We start from the raw sequence: 23,734 nt of genomic DNA, 5'->3' as shown, positions 1-23,734 counted from the left end.
AAATTTAGCCTTGCACTTCCAGGACGTATATCGGTAACTCGTAACCCTGTGTATCGGGTGTTTCAGTTAAATCCCCGGGCTAAATAGTTCGCGAACAGGCCAAAACAAATCCACGTGGGTAGTACAAAGTACCCAAACCGGTCCGGCCGGAGTGGGACCGACGAGCTCGCGCCGTTCGTGCGGTCTTTCCACTGCTCCCCACTTCTGTCGTCTTCATACTGCGCCATCTAGTGAAGACGTAGATAACCCTCCCCAGCGCCTCAAGGTCATGCGCATGCGCATAGGCCATAGTGAAAAAAGGTCCATTGCAGAGCAAAACTTGATGATGGGTATCTCAAAGTAGGTTAATTAAAAAGATAACTAACGAATTTTAGCGAACTAGTCATTAGTAGTTGCATGCTCTTTTGGTCATACATTGGTCATTTTGGCTGAAACAACATAGAAAGGACAAATATATACAAAGCCTCAAATTGCCTAAGAAATTAACGATGAAAGAAGAAGAAAGTGGGTTCGTCAATCCAGAAGATGTGGGTTCGAGTCCTATAGCTGGCTAACCTTTTCAGTGACTTTCTTCTTTCATCGTTACTTTCCGTATCCCTCGCTTGGCTATCTTGTGTCTTGTACCGGTTCCTTCGCCATCAAAGGCGTTATAGACGCAAGCAGAGCCATCATAATGGACATCGCGGTTTAAACTACGCGCGCGAGGAGCACGGGAAGGTACTCCGATTTTCAGAACAGAGAAAGTGATCACTTAAAAGAAACCGATTCAACGGAACGTCTGACCGTCTGAGCCCCCAGAAAGGTAGTTTTTCATTCTTTAACGGACCATGTAGATGTAGTTCTGGAAATGCTTTCAATGCCTGGTAGGATAGTTTAAATACCACCGAGATTATGATCCTAAATTGCTAATAAAAAAGTGCAAAAAAGTCCAGCTTATAATTTCCGTCATATCGGTTCAGTTCTCTTTTCACATGCCGCGAAATACTGACCCCTTTAACCAGGGCCGGTGTCTACTTTTCGCCTCCGCGGGGGGACAAATGGGAAATTTGCGCCCCCCATGCATTCTTGCTGCCCGAACTGTGTCTTTTTGTCGCCCTTTAGAACGGGTCCGGGGGGGGGGGGGCAATTGCCACCCACCCTGTAGTCGCCAGCCCTGCCTTTAACGTTTCCAAAAGCTACTACTGCTAAGGCTACTGCTACACGTATTTGAAGCACAACAAGCGTCTTTGGTGTTTCCCGTTTACTGGACGTGCAATCTACAGTCAACTTTAAGGCGTCAGGCTACTTCCGCAAGTGAACGTGGCGGAATATGCTATGGACCTTTTTCACAACGGCTTATATGCATGCGCATGACCTTGAGGCGCCGGAGAGGGTTATCTCCGTCTTCATTAGATGGCGCAGTATGGGTGCGACAGAACTGGGGACCAGTGGGAAGACCGCACGAACGGCGCGTGCTCGTCTGTCCCACTCAGAACCGGTTTTGGTCCTTTCTGCTACCCACGTGAATTTGTTTTGACGCGCTCCGAGCGATGGTTCGCTGGGGAGCTGCTAGGGTACGGCGCGTACGTGAAAAAGGTCTATTTGCAATGCGCATTCTACAGCGCAATATTGTACTACAATGGATTCAAACAAACAATAAATACAATACAACACAAAAATACAATACAATAAATTCGATCCCGCGAAAGTCATTCCTTGTGCGTTCCAACTCAAAGTTACCAATATCTCGCGGTGCAAACGTGAAACTCGTGGAATATTTACTACTCGCTGCACTGATCTCTGCGTGCCATTGACAGATGTTGGAGCCTGTGACCACCGGAGGCTCTCGGGGGCTACTGGAAGAGACCAGAGAACCAATTGAGTACCGACTTCCTGCTGCAGTCTCCAAGAAATTTGCCCCAAAGAAACTTGTTCGTACCCACGAAGATGAAGAACCCGATGAACTAGCTGTTTCCTTCGATCCCTGTACCGCCATTGTACCACGTCCTGACGAGGAGACGTTTGGCAAAAGAAGAGAGAGGCGAAAGAGTAAGCTTCATTTTCATGGTGAAAGTTTTTCGTCTAGCCGTCACAACGTTAAAGATGCAATTTTAGCAAATCTAGCCACTAATACCCCTGTCACACGGGCATTTTCGATCCTGCTCGACCGAACCTGCTTGAACCCAATGCAGATCGGATGGTGCTACACGGCCGCTTCCAAGCAGGATCGAACTTTGATCCTGCTTCACTCAAGACAGTTCCCATAACAGGATTGAGAATTTCGAGACGGCTCGACGGCCGCCATTTGCATCCTCGACCCCGGTGAACTGTCATAACTTAAGACGGACATGCGCGCGAAGCTACAAATGATGCTTACATCGGTATACGATAAATTACCACTAATATCGCTGTTATATAGGAAACGCGAAATTAATGAGTTCCGTTTATTCATTTGCACAGGTCAACCATTCAATGCGCATTGAAAGTGGCCGTGTAGCAGCGTCAAAACTCGAGCGTGCTCGGGAAGTTCGATGCAGGTCGGATTCGAGAAGGATCGAAATGCCCGTGTGACAGGGGTATTATTTATTCGCAAGATTTAGCAACATTGTGAGATGAAAATCAGTGTCTGCTCGGGCAGATTGCGCATCTACTTTTGACAGCCTGCGTCAACCAAATCCGATGTTTTTTTATTAGAGAACGGAAGTTTATGAAAGGGCACCGGCGGGACCAGGATTGGGCACCCACCAATCTCTTTACACAATGCTAGCTATAGACCTACTTCTATTTGCAAACAAGAGGGCGCATCTACGCATGCGCACAGAGCGGACGTCGCTGGTGTGCAAAAGCAGTGGGAAAGCGCATGGTGTGCACATCCAATAGGTACACCACTTTGCTGCATGCCTTTAATAACGACCGAAAACACCCAGTGACCCGATGATCGCGCGATTTTTGCCCACCAAACAGGACGGCAGCACCGCCGCATCGCTATGACGTCACGCTGTGAAGTGAGTCTATACCTTCTCACTAACGCCAACTTTCGCTCAGATTGACCTCACCTCCTACACATCCTTTCCCAGTTACTCATACAGACAAACACAAACGAGGCGGGTGTCATCTCTCTAAAGTAATGTACCACTGGCTGATGCCAATGAAAACACAGAAGGACAAATACGGCAGTTACCGTGCATTCACACGAGGGGCATTCCCCAGAATTTTCCAACGGAAGATGCGAAAAACGTCATAGCTTTCTGCTGTCACGTGATCGCGAGCGCTCAACGTCGTGTCTTCACGTACACTGCCAACACCACCTAGACAGAGAAAGCCTGCATACTTGTCGACGTAACGCATCAGCTAAGAGTCAGCCAATCAGGATCGTGTTTTCAACGGTCATAGCCAATCACGAACGTGTTTTCAGCGCTCGTAGCCATGGAGACAAGCCACCGTCAGCCGCATGGGCAGCCACTGTCGTCTGCGAGCAGAGCCGTATATTAAAAGGGAGTCTGGCCATTAATGGGTCATGCCTATACCTGAAGCTCCACCCACTTTTTCAGCTTTCCGACCAATCAAGTCTTAAAGGAGCTAGGAAAGCACTTTAATCACTAGCATTTTTTTTAATCAAGTGGTTAATAGGCATATTAAAATGCACCATGCGAAGTAATACTATCAAACAGGTGCATTAATATCCCAGAATTCATTTTGAAAATCGCGACCGTGCGCAACGGTGGCAATACCCGGAACGAGCCGTCGAGCCGCTTGCGTCATTTTGACGTGAGAAAGGTGGAGCCCCTGATTGGTTTCGAAGAACGTCGTCTGCTATTTTACACTCGGAATCCCGCTGCAACGGTGGAAGACGTTTCTTTTGCTTTTTCTTTGGTTTATCAGATACAGTAAACGAAGACTGGTCTACAGACACTGTTCAAGGTTACACCGTGAGATTGTAGAGGCCTCCTCATTGAACTCCCCGAGCGAAGTCAACCAAAAATCGGTCAACCTCTCCCCGCTTGACCTTGCTTTCCCTAAAGCGACCTTCCGGAGTAGGTGGATTATGAAAATAAACTTCAGGTGCCAGTTGAACGCTGTTCTGTCCGTGTCTGTGTCTGTGTTTTGTATGATGTTCGTTATCGTGGTGACTGTTTCTTGTTGTGTTGTTGGTGGTAATACGTATAAACACAGTGCGGCACTAAGCGCTGCTTCACTTCACGCCTCGAAATGATCGCTGCATGGCTATGACCACTAATTCCGTCCGCTATGTCATTATATCAATATACGCTATATCACTAATTCGCTATGATCACTAGTGCCCGTCACTTTGACTAGCAACTTTCTTAGCCATTCAGTTAATTCCTTATTCAGCTGGAGGAGTGTTCTTGCCCATACGTTGCCAGATACAATCCAGTGAAATCTATCGCAATATGCCGTCGCCGGCACATCGTGGCATCAGGAGTTGAACATTCATTGCCTGAGTTACACACCAACATAGCCAAGCAGTGTCATAAGACCACCACAATTTATGGTCAATTTACCAGGAGGAGGAGGAGGAGGAGGAGGAGTGTCGTTGGGAGGAACCCGAGAGGTCTGCCTGCCTGATTAGGCGGCATGTTTCTCGGGAAGGGAAAGGTGGTGGAGAAGAGGAGAGGAAAGGGTGAAGTGGAAGACCGAGCGGAATACGCTCGGGGGGAGGATAGCTGCGTCCATGGGCCGACTTCAGGGGAACTGTGCCGGCATACGCCTATTACACATCTGAGGGAAACCCAGGAAAAACCCCAGACGGCACAGCCGGCCCGCGGATTCGAACCGCGGACCTCCCAGTCTCCAAGCGCACCGGAGCGCCACCGGAGCTGGTCAACTTACCATCCATCGAGCTAAACGAGAATTGGCCGATGCAGACTACAAATGTGGACGACGCAGACACGCAAGTTTGAGTTCATCCGTGCTCGGCGCCATTTGTTTTGTCACCATATAGTGCATCAGTTTTATCCACCATATAGTGACCGACAACGCCGGTTAAGTTTGCGTCCGACGACATATCAGCGTGCACTGAAACAACACGTGACTAGCGTAAATTTTAGCTGACTATAAAATGCACATGTTGCGCGCGGAAAACTGCCAACGGCAAACTGTGACTAACCCACCCATAATATTGCAAGCACACAACTAACCAACCAACATGCCGCCCTGCTAAGCCAAATGGCTTCTAAATGTGTCTTTCGTTCGCTAAGGCGACTTGAACACATATAGAAAATTCCTGAATTTGAGTGGTTAAATAGTGATGTTATGTTCTTAACCGCGGCATAACATCTTACGAAGCAGCATTTCCCCTTCTCCTTGTTTCCAGAACATGAATTTCGAGAACGGGGGTTTCACGACCATGAATATCGAGGTCCTCCCTTATTCATCCCTTGACAAAGAGAAAGCAGGGTGAAAGAAAACGGAAAGAAAGAAAAGAAAACCAGTCAGCACTGACCCGGATAGAAGCGCGGTCGCCGCTTTCGCACCACTTTTATTACGTCACCAATGACGCTTTTTTCTTTCTCCTCCTCGTTTGACCCGGAGGAGCGAGTCGAGTGGGAACACGCGCGGCGATGTTCATGTCTTTTTTTCTACGAAAAACATCGCGCACAGAGAAAATTTTCGTGTTAATCATCAAGTTAAGTTACCTGCTTCCACAACGCGTTCGGAACGGAAAATTTTTTAGATGGCTTTCAGAGCTCCTTTAAAATATGGGGCGCTATCAATCAGCCTATCCTCACTATTTGCCCCCCCCCCTTATCCAACATGGGCAGCGCCATTTTGGGTGGCAAGTGGATTGGATGGGATTGAAATGGATACCTCTCGCAATCTGCAAAAGTAGTGGATTGTTGATGCAAATTGATGAGCGCCACCTAGGGAGCGTATGGCACGTCGCGAATTGTCGTCTGCTTCCGTCGTTGTACCGCTGCCGGCAGAACCACCTGCTGGGACACATTCTGCTGTCGGTATGATTTTTAAACAAATCTCCGTGAATAGTTAAAATATAAGAGGCAAGAATGTTTATATCAATGAAATCCAGCAATTAAATATAAGATTGTACAGCACAGCGCCGTTTTTGTTGTGATTTCGTTGTGATAGCCGTGTTCACTAGGCCTAACACCGGCGACAAAACGTATTATTTTCAGTTAGATATCGATGGATGAGCATAAGTTGAAACTGGTTTCCGAGAAACTTATATTAGGATGTACATTTGCAGCGTAAAATCAGGTTAGTCTGTGAAAATGTTTTGTCACGAAATCCCCGCTTCACTGCGTTTGTCTTCGTCGCCGTTTTGGGTGGCAGTATGGTGTCATGGCGACCCCCTTGGTAAAAAGCAAACCAATCAGAGGAGCGAAATTGTGATTGACAGGTCGAGCCTCTTTTTGCGACTCCTCCCAATGGCCAGACTCCCTTTTAATATACGGCTCTGTCTGCGAGTAGTGAACGTCCCCGCGTGCTAAATGGGAAAACAAAATAATGTGCAAAGCGGTCCCATATTTTTTCTCAATACTGATTTTCTGGAAAGCATGTTAGGTTCAAATTTGCGAAGGTTAGCTGCAAGCATTTGCGAGTTGTTGAATTCGGTGAACGGCGAATCGCGGTAGCAGACGAATTCTGACTATGGGTCCACGTAGCGAAAGAGGGAGAGGAGGCATTCTGAATCTAGGTGGCGTTGACACTGCTAACCGTGGGGAATATATCCTGCGACACAGCCACAAGGTGTTCCGTAGCAGACGACAGCAACGGACGCCGACGGTGTCATCTGCTAAGTGTCGTCTGCTAAGTGCGCAGTACGCCATTCCCGTTATTCCGGCAACGTGGTGAATGCCAGCATAATACGGGACGGAACTTCGGCTCCGTGAGGAGTGTCTTCGCGTTTTCTTCCACTAAGATATTCCGCGATGATGTCGCTTGCGCCACTTCGTCTCAAGTGATTCCGGATAAATGAATCCACGTGTTCTACATTCTAAGTTTTACAGCAAAGGGAGTAATAGACTCGTAGAAAACCGGCATCGCGAATACCGAAATTAATTCGGCTCTGACGTCACGGCAGGCGTCTCCGCCCTTGAGGCAGCGTGAGAGATGTTACGTGCTTACGACCACCAATTATGGGAGTGGCCGGAGCTATGATGTCAAAACTTGGCAAGTATGTGTATTCAGGGGTTTATATCTCGCCAGACACGGTAGAAAGATAGTTCTTTATCCCCCCCCCCCCGGAAACCCCCCGGGACGTCGGAAAACCAATGAGACGCTTTGGAAACTTCGCCAGGGCGCGTATCGCGCTCGTGGATCTGAAAGTCCGTTTATTAGAGGCACCGGAATGCGAGGGACAGAGTACACCGAGCGCGTTGGGTAGAGCCGCTACTTAACGCACCCGGAGATAAAGCGCGCGCTCTAGAGCGATCGGTGGCTGCAGTTGAAGATGCCATAAGTAAATCGCATGGCAAGACTCCCGGTGACGAAGTACTCAGTTGGGGTAGTCGCAACCACGTCTTCCTGGAACACAGGAAGTGCCGTTATCGTTTTCCTTTTGCCATCTAGCCGGTGCACCAAGTGTGGCCGGCGTAGAAGAGGATATAAAGGAAAGTTAAACTCCTACGGTCAAAATAAAGCCTCTGGAGCTCTGAAAGTACCACTACGCAAGCAATCCTGTACTTGATCGGCTGTACAAACCGACCGTACTGGCACGGCAGCAAACGACTGCGGTACTTTCTGGGTTCTTGTGTGTAGTAACCCCTACGCAGGAGAAACGCTTGTCGTCTTCAGCAGCTACTACATTCCTCCCCACCACGCTGCTGAAGACGACGAGCGATGCCTGCCACCCACGCATCACCTGCTGCCTGGCACGCACCCCGAGGATTCGAGCCGCCATGATACATAGTGATTAAACAGTTGTTCCCTGGCCACCGACTTGAGCGTTTTGTCCTCCTTGGGGGTTACTACACTTTGAATATAACAGTTGTCGCGCTATTTGTGGACGTGTTGGCTGAACTACACTTGGGGAACAGCTGTGGAAATGTGTGTTTGACACGTGTAATTATTCCGTGCTATATTCAAACATTTGTTTCGTTGTGGACAGAGACAAGAGGTGCGGGCAGTCCAACATCCGCTTCTCCAATGACTCAGTCAAGAAAAAAGAGTCGAAAATCTCCCGAACCATCGGACGATGACACCAGGAGACACAGAAGGCGGCACAGGAGACCTAGTGTTGAGAGCGAGCATCCCGCCTTGAAGGGAGACACGGGTCGGGGTCTCACGCGAGGTAGGCGGCATTTCGTTACACCCTTGGGGTCCTTATCAGAACCTTCAGAGACCTCTAGGGATTCTTGGGGAATTCAAGACATTTTAGGGACTCCTACACTCTTAAAAATGAACTTCACTGCATAGCACGCTCCTAGCCAACCATGATCTCGAATGATATAGTTATCTGCCCTGATTTGTTGAAAATGGGAGGCGTACGCCTTTTTTGTGACAATTATGAACAGCATAAGTGTCACAAAAAAGGCGTACGCCCCCGTTTTCAACAAATCAGGGCAGATAACGATATCATTCCAGATGATGGTTGGCTAGGAGCGTGCTATGCGGCGAAGTTCATTTTTAAGAGTGTAGGAGCGTTCTACAAGCGGCATGGCCGACTGGATGCCGTCGTTGGTGCAGCTCCAAGGTAATTTCCATGAAAGAATGTGAAAAGGTACCGGCTTTGAGGGTGAATCATGATTAAAAGCGTTAAAACCCCAGTGCCGGGGAGCTAAAAAGACAGACACAGACACGTTGCACTGACTGGCGAACCAATAACTTTATTATCTTTCAATCCCGCTTAAACCTGTCTCGAATTCAGCTCCGCTTTCTTCTCAAGTTTGTCCCTCCTCCGACTGGTCTGCCTGATCCCGTGTTCTAACAAGGCCCTGTTGTTCCTTCCTATCAATAGCTGAACGACCTTTACCACCATCAAGAAACCCCCGAACCCGGTCTGATAAATGAACTGACGGCGAGCTTACACATTTCCAACCAGCTTTCCTTATCTCCATAGCTTCACGGGACAACAACGCGCCCATCTTCCTTCCTTTATAGATACTTTTTGTTTCTTCAAATTTTGCAAAACAACCCTGACAAGCCCTCAAATGGTCTACCAGAGTACCATATCCCCTATTCACAGAATAATGATGCGCTTTCAATCTCGTGTTGATACACCGTAAGGTCTGCCCAATATATTCGCGCTCACATTTTAGAGGTATGCAATAAACCGCCCCCACTCTACAATCTATGAACCTTTTTTCATGTTTGATCGTACATCCAGTCACCTTCTCCTGATTTACTCTCTTAATGTGAGAGTGAAAGCGTCCGATTTCCGGTCATCAACTGCGGTGTTTGCAGGTAGACTCCCTCGCAATTTTTATGAACCAGAAGTTTCTTGCGTACCCCTCGTCCATTTTCACGAACCTAAATGCTAGTGGTGTTTATTGGTATATCGCACGACAATGTCCTTGTAACAGTGGCGTATCTAGGGTGTGGCAGGTGTGGACAGGTGCCATGGGCGCCAGATGAACAGGGGCGCCATTATGTGGTCGGGTGTGAATGTGCCAGGTCGGGCACTCAACCTGGCACATTCATAAATGATCTAAAGCACCCGCCATTAGAGAGGTTGTAGTGTGAAACCTAGTGCGGACCACACGAAAACTCGTCCCCAAGGACATCATGTTAACCATGTTGCCATGGGCGCAGGTAGCTCTAGATACGCCACTGCCTTGTAAGCGATACCGCCCTTTTTGCAGACGTTCCAGCCATAGAGGCCGACACTGAGACGAAGTCATTGACGCCCGTCGGAACCCACGGGAGAAAGACCAGTTCTCACAAGTCGGAGGAGAGCGCCAAGCGCAACTTCAACAGCAAGCGAGATTTTTACTTGACAGCGCTCGGCATCTCCGTGGGGGTCAGCAGCGTGTGGCGCTTTCCGGCTGTCGTGCACTGCAATGGCGGCGGTAAGAGACGTCATCGTGTCAGTTGCTCATATGTCTTTTTTTTTTTTTTTTTGCTACAACGCTTCCTATAGCGTTAGAAACGATCTTACAATGTTGTTTTCTTTCACAGCGACCTTCTTAGTCGCATACGCTGTCATAATGGTTGTGTTTGGAGCTCCTCTCTACTACCTGGAGATTACCATAGCACAGTTCTGCGGAAAATCTGCGTTGGGCTTCCTGGACTGCTCTCAGATTGCCCGAGGTAATTCTGTGGCATTTCACTCTTGGGGAGCAATCTGGACTCGAGCACAATTTTCAATGCAATTTCCAATCAACACCACATTAAAGGGTCTCTATGAATTCTACCAAGCTAGCCCGCCGACTGAGTCGGCTCCAAACGGCGAGTTTAACTTGTTGACTGTGACACCTTTTGTATAGATGAACCTGATAGGCTCTATCTTCGCCACATATAGCACGCTGCTAGCCAACCATCATCCCCAATGATAACGTTCTCGCTCCTGATTTGTTGATAACGGGAGGTGGAGCCTATTATGTACGGTATTATGGCTACTATAGGCTCCGCCTCCTGGTTTCAACAAATCAGGGACGAGAACGTTGTCATTCGGGATGATGGTTGGCTAGAAGCGTGCTATGCGGTGAAGTTCATTTCTAAGAGTGTACTATCTACTTCTCATCTCGTATCTAACACCCTATATGTCTCAACTCGAGGCTTCACACATTCATCTGACAGGCAAGACGCTTCACACATCCGACAGACAGACAGACGGTCACGATTTTCGAACTTGGGGGGTTCCAATGCTAACTCATAAAAAAGAAAAAAAAAGGAAACCTTTGGCAGGTGTTGGCTGCACAATGATCATTTACTCCTGGTCCAGAGGTGTGTGCTACGCCGTCTATATGTCATACTTCCTCCTGTACCTCTTTTACGCCTTCTACGACAACATTCCATGGGATACGTGCAAAGACGAGTTGGATAAGACGTGCTTTTCTCCTTCCCAAGAACACGTAAGCAGCGTACTCTTCTTCCACCTGCTGACCTCAAGATTACGGGTTGGAACGAGATGGCCGGCGATGGCAGCTGTTTTGCGGCAGCTGTTGCTTAGACATGCCATCGTCGCTGAGGCAGGGGCGGATTTAAGGGTCTGTCAGGGGGGGGGGGGGGCGGTCTTATTAAGAAAATTTTGTGCTTTGCGGCGCAGTATCGTCCAGGAGATAGGGAACACAACCGTATAAGGGGGGCAGTCGCCCCCCCCCTTAAATCCGCCCCTATGCTGAGGGTTGTTAAAGGAACAGTGACGGCCTCTGCCTCAGTACATTTTTCGTTTCTGGCTGCGCATGAATAAAAAAAACCTTTGAATCCTAATAGACGTTCCAAAAATCGACACACCGAGTAGCGTGCTGTGACGTCACCGTACAGGCTCATTCACACATTCGTTTCAAAAAGCGGAGCGACCGCGAGAGGGGTCGGTCACACATATCCGAGCCGCCCGCATGCAAACCGTTGTTGCTACGTCAAGATTGCACGGACACTTCTTTCGCTCTTGTCGATATTTACATTGTGAAGGTTTCTATACTTGCATCATCAATGGTATCGGAACGACGGTAGTGGTAACAATACCACGGCCAACAACTAATAACACAAATTCCCAGCTCGTCGCTGACAGCTTTGATAACGATAACCTTTGATAACTGTGATAACTTTTAGTGACAATGAATTGACTTACACAGTCGTATCAAACACACACACAAAAATGAACTGCGCTATATTGCTGTTGAGTGTTGGGAGCATTGTCGGATCCAAAAAGAGGGGGGGGGGGCATTGCGCCCCCAAAACGCTAGGTTACACATTAGTCGTCCCCTCTTCCCTCCCCAGTCAAGGGCTTCGACAAAGGAACAGTCTCTCACTCCCCCCCTCCCAACACACACAAAAAGCGAAAGTCTGGGGCCTCCCCTGGTTGGGAGGCCCGCCGGCGTCAAAGGAAACCCCTCCAGCCCCTCCTAAATGCTCGGACTGGCTGGATGGAAAGCGTTTACAGATCCGCGTTTGAGATACTCAGCACGAAGCAGTTCTCGAAAAGTGGCTTGGAAACGCCTCTAGTCTCTGCGGACGCGGCGCCACCTCAAGGAACGCATGTGTGAATGTCCCTTAGTGAATCCTCCGTGATTGAGGCTGCCTCGGTATAGAGGTAGAGGCCGATAAACTCTTTGTCCTCGATACTATGGTGTTCAGTAGTGCGTGCACGATCTAACGCGCTCCATGCATGGAAGTGTCATATAGTCCCATTAATAACGCCGCTCCATAAAGCACGCTGGAGACTTCGCCTAGAGATGTCCCCTGTCGTTACAGTTGATATGCAAGAACGTCAACAAAAGCATCTACGAATCGTACCACCGTCTAAATGTAAACCAAACGGCCACTGGAATTCCCGTGCATAACAGGGGCAAAGTCATCTACGTCCCGGAGTATGCCTACCACAATGCAACCCGTCATTGCCTCAACGCAACGAGGTCGTCGGCTAAGGCTTACCTCATGTGCGTATACATATAGAGCACTGCAAGGGCCGGGCTGGCCCGAAAACCCGAGCCCGAATCCCATCCGTGGGCCGAAATCGGGTCTCAAAGCCTGCGGGCAAGAGTTCAGTTCGAGAGGTCTCGGGTCTCGGACGGGCGGAGCTTTTGTGAGCCATCCTTTCGCAGTATTTAGTCCACAACAAACGTTTTGTAAACAAAGCAACCACGTACCTGTGTGCTATCTCCGTCTTTCTGCTAAAACGCTACAACATAAGCGACTTCGCCATGTTGTGGATCTCGCATTCGCTGCGGCGTGCACCGTGGACAGGCGCGTATAGACTCGACGCCCACGTGTTGCTACAAGTACAAACCGCATCAAAAGCTGAGCTCGCGCGTTCGAACTTCGAAGTATATGTGGTTTTCGCTGTTTGCTGTGTACAGTGTCTGCCACATCGCCACTACGAGTCGGGCCTCGGTCGGGCTTTCGGTAGCAGGGTCGGGCTCGCATCTGGTATAAGCCTCCGTGGCGTCGGGTACGTGACGGGTCGGGCCGGTAACTTCAGGCCCGTGTAGTGCTCTAATATATAGGTTACCCTGATGGAATGCAACCAAGCCGAGGGCACAGACGAAAGTTACGCGAAAGTAACCGTTCGCGCCGGCAGCCATAAACTGTGCCTACGAGCTCCACTACTGGATAGCTTTTCGTTGTATCGCCTTACCAGACTCTGTTCTGTCTTAACAGAGAACAGATGTGGCAACTGGGAACAGGTATTCAAGACGTGGGTTCTCTCAACTACGCCCTAGTTGTCAGCCTGTCCTTCACCTGGGGTCTCATCTTCATGTTGAACTATTCCATGACCTGCATGAAAACGGTACGGCCACGGTACTATAGACGCGCTCTGCAGCAATTGCCTGAGCCAAAGATGCAGAGAAATTACGAGTCCTCTGGTTGCGACATACCGCGGCAGTTTCGGTATCGCTTGAATGTGGTCGCGAAGCGATTTGGATTGGTGCCGCTACCGGCGTACTCCTTTGCCCTTTTCTGAACGAGTGAGCGAGCCCGCTTCCGCCCGTCCATAGCCTCCTATATACTATATATCAGTATATAGGAGGCTATGGCCCGTCGCTAGGGTGTCGCGCCGAGGAGATAATACACCCCTCGCGCTTTCCGTAAACGTTTGTCCAACACTGTTGATGCATTCTTTCCGGCAGACAGGAAGAAGGCCCAAAACAAAAAAGAGAACCGCAAGCTCTCGTGCTCCTTAGTTTTCTTCGCTTTCGTGCACGAGCCGGATGACGTTCACCCTTGACCGGCTCGACGTTGCCGATGAGCAAAGTAACCCGAGGCCGACGGTAGCGACAGAGTCGTTACACTGTACAGGGATCGTTGCTCTTTCAGGCTAACCCAGTGCCGTTGAAAGGTGAAAGTCACTGAAAAGGTTAGCCAGCTGTAGGGATCGAACCCACATCTTCTGGATTACCGGTCCAGGTACTGGTACCGCTCCAGGTACCCCGGTCTGGATTACTGGACCGGTAATCCAGAAGATGTGGGTTCGATCCCTACAGCTGGCTAACCTTTTCAGTGACTTTCATCTTTCATCGTTGATTTCTTAGGCAACTTGAGGCTTCGTTTGTATCTGTCCCTTCTATGTTGTTCCAGCCTCAGAACATCAGTTTCTCTCTTGTCCAGTGCCGTTGTCTACGTTGGGCAGCGGGCAGGACAACAGAAAGACAGACAGGAAATCAAGAATACAGGGGGGGCGTAAATGTGCCACAATCCCATGTCCCAATGCCCTGCATCTTTTTTCTTTTCTTTGTTCGAGCCTTCCCACTCATTGCGATGTAAAGTTATTAAACATTGTGGTTTTCCGTATTCATTCCCAAAGTATATCTTCTTACAACATTCTGCAACTATACTTTCAGCAAATCCACGCTATGACCCTTGTCATGGCCTTTACGATGCTGCTTCTCATCGTCTACTTGCTCGCCTTTCCCGGAGCTCTTACTCCGGGTGTTGCGAGCCTCTTACGGTTTGACGAAAAGATTTCGGACCCAGCGGTGAGTCCCGCAAGAAGGCTTATAGATGTGACTAGATCCAGGCAAGAGCGTTCAGGTTTGGGCTGTTCCCTTCCAGAATATATAGCAGTCCGAAATTAATGCTCAACTTTTCGTATCTGGTACTACTTCTGCAGATCCAATCCTTTATCGTATGCCGGTTTTTGATCAAAACGACAAAACAAAAATCTCGTATTGTTTTTATTTGCGTTTTCTTACCCGAATGCGCTTGGGAAACGCAGTGTATTTCGGTTTGAACAGGATAGATTCCGCCTCCAGTTTTCATTGAGCGTCGCGTTTGTTTTCTTTTCTCATATTTTGTGCCGCTTATTCGATTAATAACGCGCTTGGAATCTCTCCGTGTTGTTTCCAGAATGTTTATTCTATTCCGTATGTTTATTAAGAAAAAAAAAAGGAAGGAAAGGTGTTGTTTCCAGGTTGCGCAAGGGTCCGATGGCGATCATCTTGCAAATCGCAGGGATCTGTAACTGGTAGAACCAACAATGACTTCGTGCTCATGAATTAAAATTACATATATGTCCTTGATTTTTCATAACTCACGTGTCAAATATGATGTGATGTTTTTCGTTGATCCTAGGTTTGGCGTGAGGCTGCACATCAAGCTATTCTTTCTTTGGGTACCTGTTCTGGACTGACACTATCAATAGGAACACGCTGCGAATACGGAGAAAACGTCGAAATGTAAGAGGCATTCGACGCGACCTCTTTCGACCGACACTTAAAATGCATCCGTACAGGGAAGCCATAGCTGTCTGTTGCACACAAACTGCGCTCAGCGTCACTTCCACCATCATCCTCTACGCGATGCTAGGGAACCTTGCTGTGAGACGGAGCGAAAGTGTAGAAGAAATGACGTCATCAAGTAAGGAACACGTGAACGGGCGCGCAAGCTTATTGGGCGCATTCCATACCAAGTGCATAGCGCTAGTGCTTGCGTTTGCGTTTGAGATGCCGAGGCACAAGTGTCTTGAGTCTTGTCGAGTCTTGCCGAGTCTTCCTCTAAACATACTGCATAAATCTGACACATTACAAGTTAGTCCTTAATATTATCTGAACGAGTACCAGCACACCTGTAACACTAAAGCATCAAGCTCCAAACTGTCCATAAACGTCGAAACCATCCAGGCGGAAGTCGCTAAGCGTGCAGATGACATGCGCTGATAGATTTAGAGGTTAAGGGCATCATGGCATCATGGTGTCGCACAAGCAGATTGCGTTACTCGTATGGACAAATCTATGCTAGGTATTCACCTTCAGTATACATCAGACGGAAAAATCGTTCTCCGAACTCTTGCCATGAAAACTACAGCGTGTTATCTGCAATCTGTGTTGCTCGAAGCCTTGGCAACGTATAACGTCGAGCTGGCGCAGGTCTACAGCATCACAACTGACAATGGCGCGAACCTGGTGAAGTCTGTGAAGATGTTGATAGAAGAGCAAGACATGACAGCGAGGATGAAAGTAACACCCAACCAGAATATGAAGACGTCAAGGGTGGTTCGTTTAACCTTGATTCCACGGAATCCTGGCCTGTGGTCCTCAACAGCCCACAGTACACGACGCCATGGAAAAAGCATGCGTTAAAGGAACCATCAAGAGGTCTGCAAGAATTCTGCAAGAAGCTGCGATGTCCTGCGGTCATGGTGATGATTGAAAAGCTTCGTCTCAGGAAACTCACATTGGACTGTCCACCACGCTGGCTTTCTGTACGTATGACATGCTACAAGGGCGGACGGATCTCCGCAGCTTTTGTGTGGACATGTCTTCCACGAACCGCGGGGTCCTTCTGACCACAGACGAGTGGGGAAGAGTAGAAGGAATTATCGAGCCTCTTCAGCCAGCAAAAGAAACGATAGTAACGATACAGTCGGAAGAGCTAACGTCTGGAGATTTCTACGGTGCATGAATGAGGCGCATCGTAGAAACCGGCAAAGTGGACTCTCCATTTTTCCGTTCCTCTTTAGAGACATTCATAGCACGAGAAGTCCTGTTACTTCTAATGCTTTCAGAGCCAGCGTTTTTCTTGACCCCAGATACAGTATGGCGAACCAGGTACAGTGTACTGCTTTCCGATGATGACAAACGAAAAGCTCGTGCACACCCGAGCAGCACGTCGACAAATATCAGCCTCCTGAGTCGGGGGCTCGAGGGTTTCGAGTACCAGGAAAGTGCAGAGCCCTCTCGAGACAGCGACGACGATCTCAACGTTCTACTGAAAGAACGAGAAAAAGCGAGGCTTTTCGAAGAGACAGACAAAAATAGAGCGGCGAAGTCAACGTTGGACGAGTTCGAAAAACAGAAGAGGCTAAGAAAGGACGAAAATATCCTCACCTACTGGGAAGAACACCGAGCCCAACGTCACGATTTCCAAAGGTTGTTTTGGCGTGTCCAGCAACAGAAGTTGGCGTGGAGAGGACCTTCTCCGGATTAAAATTAATTGTTTCACCACAGCGAGCCAACATGTCAGAAGCCACAGTTTACAACGTCATTCCGCTTCGTGCAAACCACGATCGTAAATGATCAGCACAAATCTTGGGCGCAAAAGTCTTCCTTGCACTGAAGAAGGAAGACGCAAAAGTCTTCAGAGGCAAAAGGCACGACAGCGCTTCGCTTTGCCGGTTCCAAGCTGTTCTACGTATAAACCATTTTCCAGCAGCAGTTACTTTGTAGCAATTCAGTCCCAGTTAGTAATTAGGCTTGATAAGTAGTAAGATACCTATTGTTTTGGTAAACAGATTGTCAAACTTGTTAGACGAGAGCTCGGGTTCCGTTAGCCTTACAAAGCATCAAAGGAGTCCACTGTATTTTCAAAAGAACCCTCTTCCTTTAACTGTGTGTTGCTGGCACTGTGTGTGAAAAAAGCGATTTTGGGAACGGACAGTAGCAGGACTACACCGCTTCATCAGCGTGGACTCTATTTGCAAGTGTTCATCCATTTCTCCTTTCTCTCGCTGAAGGGCTCGTACCTGGCCACTGACAACGTCAATGCAAACAGCACTAAGCTATTAGCTACGCATTTACTGATAAAAGTAGTTTTATGGGAGATATAAAAACGGGAGCGTTGAACCGGTTGAACCGGTTCGGGAACCGGTTCGATTTTTGACACGGCCGAACCGGAACTGGAACGGAATCCAGGCAACGTGATCATGAACCGAACCCGTATTTTTTTTGCCGTTCGACACCCTGGAGGCATAGTAAAATGTTTTCCTTAAAGATCTAATCTGCACAATTTGCAGTCTATGAAATCGGCCTGGTGACAGCAACAGACGTCGCCGGTCGTGCCATAAGCCCCCTCATCCTGGTCACATTCTACTTCGTCATCCTCATCGCGGCTGGTCTTCCGACCCAAGTAAATATGCTGCGTTGTAGTTAGCCATCGACGTAAGCCCTCCATGCTTTTATAAATCCATCCAGGCATTCTACTTTCGAATGTGCGTGGAACAAATCACGTACGCCGTGACGGGAAACACGGAGCTCGAGAGACACGTCACAGTCTTGTTCGTAGCTTCAGTGTTTGCGTTCGCCTTCGGGCTACCACTCGCAACCAGTGTAAGCATTCGCAATCTATTATGTTTTTTTTTTTTTTTTTAAGCTTTAGTTTAGGTTATGTCCTATAAGTAGGGAGTGACTTTTTCGGGTTAAATGCCCTTCTCACATTCGGGGGGTAAAAATCGGGCGCTATTTTAAAATCTGTAATTCGTGGAGAAATCGAGCGATAATTGTGCCTTCACTGTAAACGCTTTCACACCTTTAAAGGTGTAATAATGTGCGTGGCGCACGCCCTTTTTGGTGTAATTTTGGTAACATCATAATGGAGTACGGTTTAGCACTAATTTTCTTTACTCGCATGCTGTCTGTCCTCCAAAAATTCAGTCTTTCAAGTCTCAACATTGTTGAACAGTATTGTAGACACTTGCACGTGCTCGATTATCGCTAGCGATGCATATATGCATTAGCACGTATCTACTATATCCAAGACATAATGAGAGCAAGATTTGGACTGACACCTGAGCTTTTGAAATGCTTTTTAAATTTTGTAAAACATCAACCTAGAGGTACAATGTTAGGCAACCAGGTTTAATGTGCATGGCGCACACCTTTAAAGGTGTGAAAAAGTTTACAGTGTTCGGGTGCTATCGGGTGTTTTTGTTTCACCTCTTGTCTATTAAGTCTTTTCCTAATCTTTCTTTTTTTGTTGTATTTTTGCGGGATCGTGTCCTTCCAGCGGTAATGCCCGAAGGCATAGAGAGTGTTGACGCACATCGGTGTATTGCTGGGAACGTAAGTGACCCATTCTTACATGTGTTACGCGTGACGACATTTGTTCGTCTTCAGTGGAAACGTCGCTTGAGGATTTCATAGTGACTGGGATTCGGGGAGAAATCGGGTTTAACCCGAATTGGTGGGAGGTCAGTTCGGGGGAAGTAACCGGGTGGAATCGGTTTAACCTGAAAAAGTCATTCCCTGCCTATAAGCAGTGGATAAGTTGGGGCGCTGTGCACGCTCTGTGGTTTCAAGTTTGCGGGTACAAACACAGTCGAGGATGCCAGCAACTTGGTGGCACAGTGCAAGCTGCTTTAGGCCAGTGTTTCTCAAACTTGGGGTCATGACCCCCAAATGGGTCATGAGCCTTTTTTCTAGGGGTCCTGGAGGGTCCAAGCAGACACGCGATATGCCTTGAGCCACACAGGCCAAAGTAATCGATTTGCTTGTATCAAGAAAGCGAATACATTCCTTCTAAAATGCACGATTAAATCGATCCTTGTTTTAAAAAAAAACATTAATAAGCATTTTTGGTAGCTGTTTCTGTAGTCTTTTAAATAAATTACGATGTAAATGTATCTGCGCGATTTAAAAATACATTTTTGGAAGGCTTGTGTGGTACAACTCAGAGGGGATCACGTGTACTGGAAAAGTCTGAGAAACATTGGCGTAGGCACTCCGTCCTCCGTAAAGGGCGTTAAATATGGGGTGTCATTAGGGTGTCTAAATAGTAGGGTGTCACCCTTTGCAGAAGCGAACGCCGCAAAGGCCACGCTCACCATGCATAATTACTGTGTTCCAATTTGGCCCACTTTTCAAACCACCTCCGCTATCTATTTTTGGCTAAGCGTATAGCTACACTTTTGTGAGCCCATCGCGAGCCGTGAGTGGGCGTCAAGATGGCGGAAATTCGTAGCAGACGACGTGGTTGTGTCTTCACCCACAGGGGTGACACAAATCCGCCATTGTATGTAACTACCCTCAGGCGGGTGCTTTTGGCAAAACTGCCATCTTGTCCTCGTCGCACGTCATAGAAAACGCCATTTTGAGATCATGTGACTTTGTTTACATGTCGTTTTGCCAGTTACCGACATATTTTCGTCGTCATAACACAAAGAGATGAACGTAATTTGTAAGCGTAAACTATGCGGTGCTTCTTCCGCAACATGGTAGCTCATTTCGCCTTAGTTACATCGCATCGGCTCGGTGAGCCTTATAACGCGCGGTCGTCGTCACATCTTTGGAAGTTGTCAACAGTGCGAGGCTTTATGTGTAAAACTGCGCGTTTTACTGCGAGATTATCGGATAAAAATAATTACCGTGAGCGAAAGACATCCAAAACGTCGTGCAGAAACAACAACCGCATTGTTTACAAATACGGTTTGACCGCCGATCACGGGCGCCGCCATCTTCAAGGTCACGTGTGCCTTGACGTTTGCTGTGACGTGCGACCAGGATGCATTGCGTTCGCCTGGCACGCTTTCTTCTACGGAGCAATACACTGGATGCCACCCCTGTGTCTTCACCCTACACAGATTGAGCTTGTATTGAGGCACCCTAGGTGTTTTAGAGAAGGTTAAATAACCATGGGGTACGTAGGACTACATGGGCCACCGTGCTGTCGTGACGTCATTTGCTTTCAATATCGATACCCTTCAAGAGACATATGCACCGACCATTGCGTATCATCCTAGGGTGGTATGCGGATCGTATTCTTGGTCAGCAGTGTCATCAACGACACTATCCTTGGAGCAGTGGCAACGCTGGAGGTGATAGCCATTGTCTACTTCTATGGTAATGTGTCACAAGTAAAGGAAGATAGTATATAGGAGCGCATCGCACTCGCTACGTTTAGCTTTATGGGCGACGTGGTTATGCCGCTCGAAGTGGCCTGCCCTGCTTGCTTTTATCGGACCTACCTTCTGCGAGGCTACGGTCACGTGGCCCACCAAGGGACCGAAAAGGGGCCGTAACTTTGACTGCTGAGCGTTCCAGCCTTTGTTGTTGTTGTACTGCTTGCGACATACTCGTCTGAAACCTGCAGCCCGTGACCCATCTTCCCCTATCGGCAGTGTCGCGCGCGAAGGACCGTAACCAGGAAGGAAGGGATCATCTGCGATACTTGGGCGTCGTCTGCTAGCTATCTCCCTGTCTGCTAGCATGGAGGAAAGAATGCTAGCAGACGACACCCAAGTATCACCGATCTCTCCCGATTGCTGGCGCTGTGTGAGACATGGCCTCCCCTCGGAGGTGATAGTGGTACAGCTCCTTCGCGGCGACATCAGAGATAGGGGACAGCCGGGCCACGGACTGGACATTTCAGACAAGTATGTCGCAGGCAGTACCTTACCTTGACTGCTCGTGGACTGTGGGAAAGTGCAAGTTTTTCCTCAGTTTCCTCCTCTCCGGGCCTCATTTCTATGCTATATGAGGCCATTACAATGGGTGCTTCTTGCAGGTGTTGCACGGGTGACCTTCGACATAGAGTACATGCTGAAGAGGGGCGTCTCTCATTACTGGAGGTCAGCTTGGCATCTCGCTGTTCCTTTCATAGTTGTGGTAAGTATAAGCGATAACGTATTCCCCTTCACGAGTCTCATCCGTTTCACGCGATAGGCATTGAGCTTGAGTCGTTTCTCGGACCTGTTCTCTATGGGCGTCAAAGACATTGACGACAACGCCTATCCAACGTGGGCTAAGGTCATTGCTATTGTGTGCGTCTGCTTAGCCCTACTTCCGGTCCTACTAGTGGCGGCACAGCACCTCAACAAGCACGGATTTGTAAGAAATGGTTCTCTTTCTGTGTCTTTTTTTGACCACGTGTGGGTTTCTTAGTCAGATGGAGATGATAAGCACTGCTCCGCTTTTATCCAATATCACCGAACTCCTCATGTAAATATCTCATTGTCACACTTGTAGATAGCTTTTAACTGCCATGCTCGCTTGTTATCGTCATCCCCCTCTCTCTCTCTTATCCTGGGCAATCTCATCGCTCATACCTCATACCTGTAGATAGGTTTTAACCTACCACACACTCTCTCTCACATCATCTTTCCCATAATCATCTCCGACACACTCACCATGGTTTTGGCGCTCTATGGCCTTTGTTGCCTTTGTGCCATTAAACACATAATCAATGAATCAATCAATCTTTCTGTGTCACCACTGCGAAACAAGTGTTGCTGTGAGCGATGTACAGGCATAGGTGGAGACAGGAGAGCAGAAATGAATGGGAGAGGGGGGGTTAGTATGCGTTCTTGTGCCGACGGCAAGGAGAACTGCGACGTCCGAAACATTTGCCAGAAAAGCAAGTAAAAACATCGGACAGCACATATGGGTTGTCAGATTCGCAGTCTTTATAGGCACGGCGTATAGGCCCCCCCCCCTTATGAACATAGTTATTGACTTTCTGTTTAGGCTCTAATGTGTTCCTAATGAGTAATCAGAAACTCAGAAGAAATTCAACGTGTAATGTGTTTGCACAGTACGTCCAGATTAAAAACAGCCTTTCGTCTATGCTATGACGAGAAATAAATTGAATTGTGTGTACGCCAAATGTTGCCTCTGTTGAACACTTATGCCAATATCATAGTAAGCATCTAACGTTACAGCACATCAGAAACACACAAGGAAATCTGCACGACATAAGTAATCAGAATTGTTGATGCCTGGTCTCATCAGAAATGCTGATGTGAAGCCTCATGAGAAATGCTGATGTGAGGCCGCATCAGAAACACGGTGGCCAATTTTCAATTGCAAGTCATCAGAAAGTCGTCAGTGAAATTCAACAGAATTTCTAATGACTGTGGTGTGAAAGCTCAATAACATTTAATCAGACTCATTATAAATTTTTGTAAGGGCTGGAAGCTTCCAGGTCGCAACGGGAATATGCGCTGTATTTGTACACCCTGTATACAATCCAATGTGAATGCTGTGAGCATTGCTTATCCACTGTGTGCATGGTTACAACGCGAGTTTATCCTTTTCAGGTTCTTTCGAGAGCTCTGGAAACGGACCAGGACTGGGGACCAGCGCTTCCGGGCAAAGTGCTCGAGTACAAGATCGACACTGCACATTTTCAGCCCGCGAAGCGACACTGAGCGGTCAACGAAGGAAGTTCGGCAGAGTGAAATAAAAATAAAGTGGATTGAACTGGCGTTTGCAGGAAATGAGTGGCCATCCGTCTGCCTGTGTAGCTGTCGCAAGAGTTGCATTGAATTTCGCAGCGATAACACAACGTTCAGCGAAAATATGAACACCCTGTCCCCCCACTCCTTCCTGCTCTCCTCTCTCCAACAGTCCCCGTCTGTACTCCGCTCATAGCCACAGTTGCTTCGTAGAACAAACAAACAACTAAACGAAAAGTGCGACTGTTGTCGCCTGATTCCGCGTGCTTCCTAAAATCGCAATTCTGTGAACCATTTGCGAAACGTCTGGTAACTGAAAAGTGTTCTTGCAACACCGTCGCTATTAACCATCCCGCAAAGGTGTGCCTTTCAAAAAAACCGAAAGTAGCACTGCATTCGCACTTTCTCGTGTAAGGGATGAGTGCCGTATTTTCCGGTGTATAACGCGCACCCCTAAAAACGGGCCGAATTTGAAAAAAAGTTCCATGTATAACGCGCGCCGGTGCATAACGCGCACCGCAATGTTGCTACAAGCTCCTGTACTGCCACCACTATACACAAACAAAGGGGGCGTATAATATATGCATATGCTTTATTTGAAACCCATATAGTTCCCATCTCAATCACGCAAGCCTTCTCATTTTTATGAAGTCCAGCGCCCTTTCGTATGTACCGCACCGACCAGAAAAGGAACTCTGTAGGAAAGGGGTATAACGTCTGCGCGTTACACATTTCCGTGTGTAACGCGCAGCACCTCTTCAGGGCAGTTTTTTACTGTATAACGCGCGC

At 48.1% G+C, this 23,734-nt stretch overlaps 1 protein-coding gene across 2 annotated transcripts; it reads left to right on the top strand.

Annotated features, from left to right (window-relative positions):
- Positions 1–639: 639 nt before the first annotated feature.
- Positions 640–22,975, top strand: LOC135397565 (sodium- and chloride-dependent neutral and basic amino acid transporter B(0+)-like). 2 transcript variants are annotated; one of them, XM_064629162.1, is made up of 17 exons: positions 663–802; positions 1,797–2,028; positions 8,069–8,251; positions 9,762–9,968; positions 10,078–10,209; positions 10,807–10,973; positions 12,316–12,500; positions 13,222–13,351; positions 14,403–14,537; positions 15,133–15,236; positions 15,293–15,417; positions 17,792–17,904; positions 17,970–18,104; positions 20,513–20,612; positions 21,277–21,377; positions 21,435–21,599; positions 22,808–22,975. In XM_064629162.1, exons 2-17 carry the CDS (start codon positions 1,797–1,799, stop codon positions 22,916–22,918), a joined length of 2,325 nt encoding a protein of 774 aa, XP_064485232.1. In that variant the 5' UTR covers positions 663–802; the 3' UTR covers positions 22,919–22,975. The 2 variants fall into 2 exon arrangements, with proteins under 2 accessions (XP_064485233.1, XP_064485232.1); XM_064629163.1 differs by lacking the exons at positions 21,435–21,599; positions 22,808–22,975 and having other exon boundaries at positions 640–802; positions 20,513–20,587; positions 21,277–21,372.
- Positions 22,976–23,734: the final 759 nt, after the last annotated feature.

The sequence above is a fragment of the Ornithodoros turicata genome, chromosome 6 (assembly GCF_037126465.1).
Source record: "Ornithodoros turicata isolate Travis chromosome 6, ASM3712646v1, whole genome shotgun sequence".
NCBI classification, from domain to species: domain Eukaryota; kingdom Metazoa; phylum Arthropoda; class Arachnida; order Ixodida; family Argasidae; genus Ornithodoros; species Ornithodoros turicata.
Note: the sequence above shows the minus strand (reverse complement) of the source record. Positions and strands in the feature narration are given on the sequence as shown.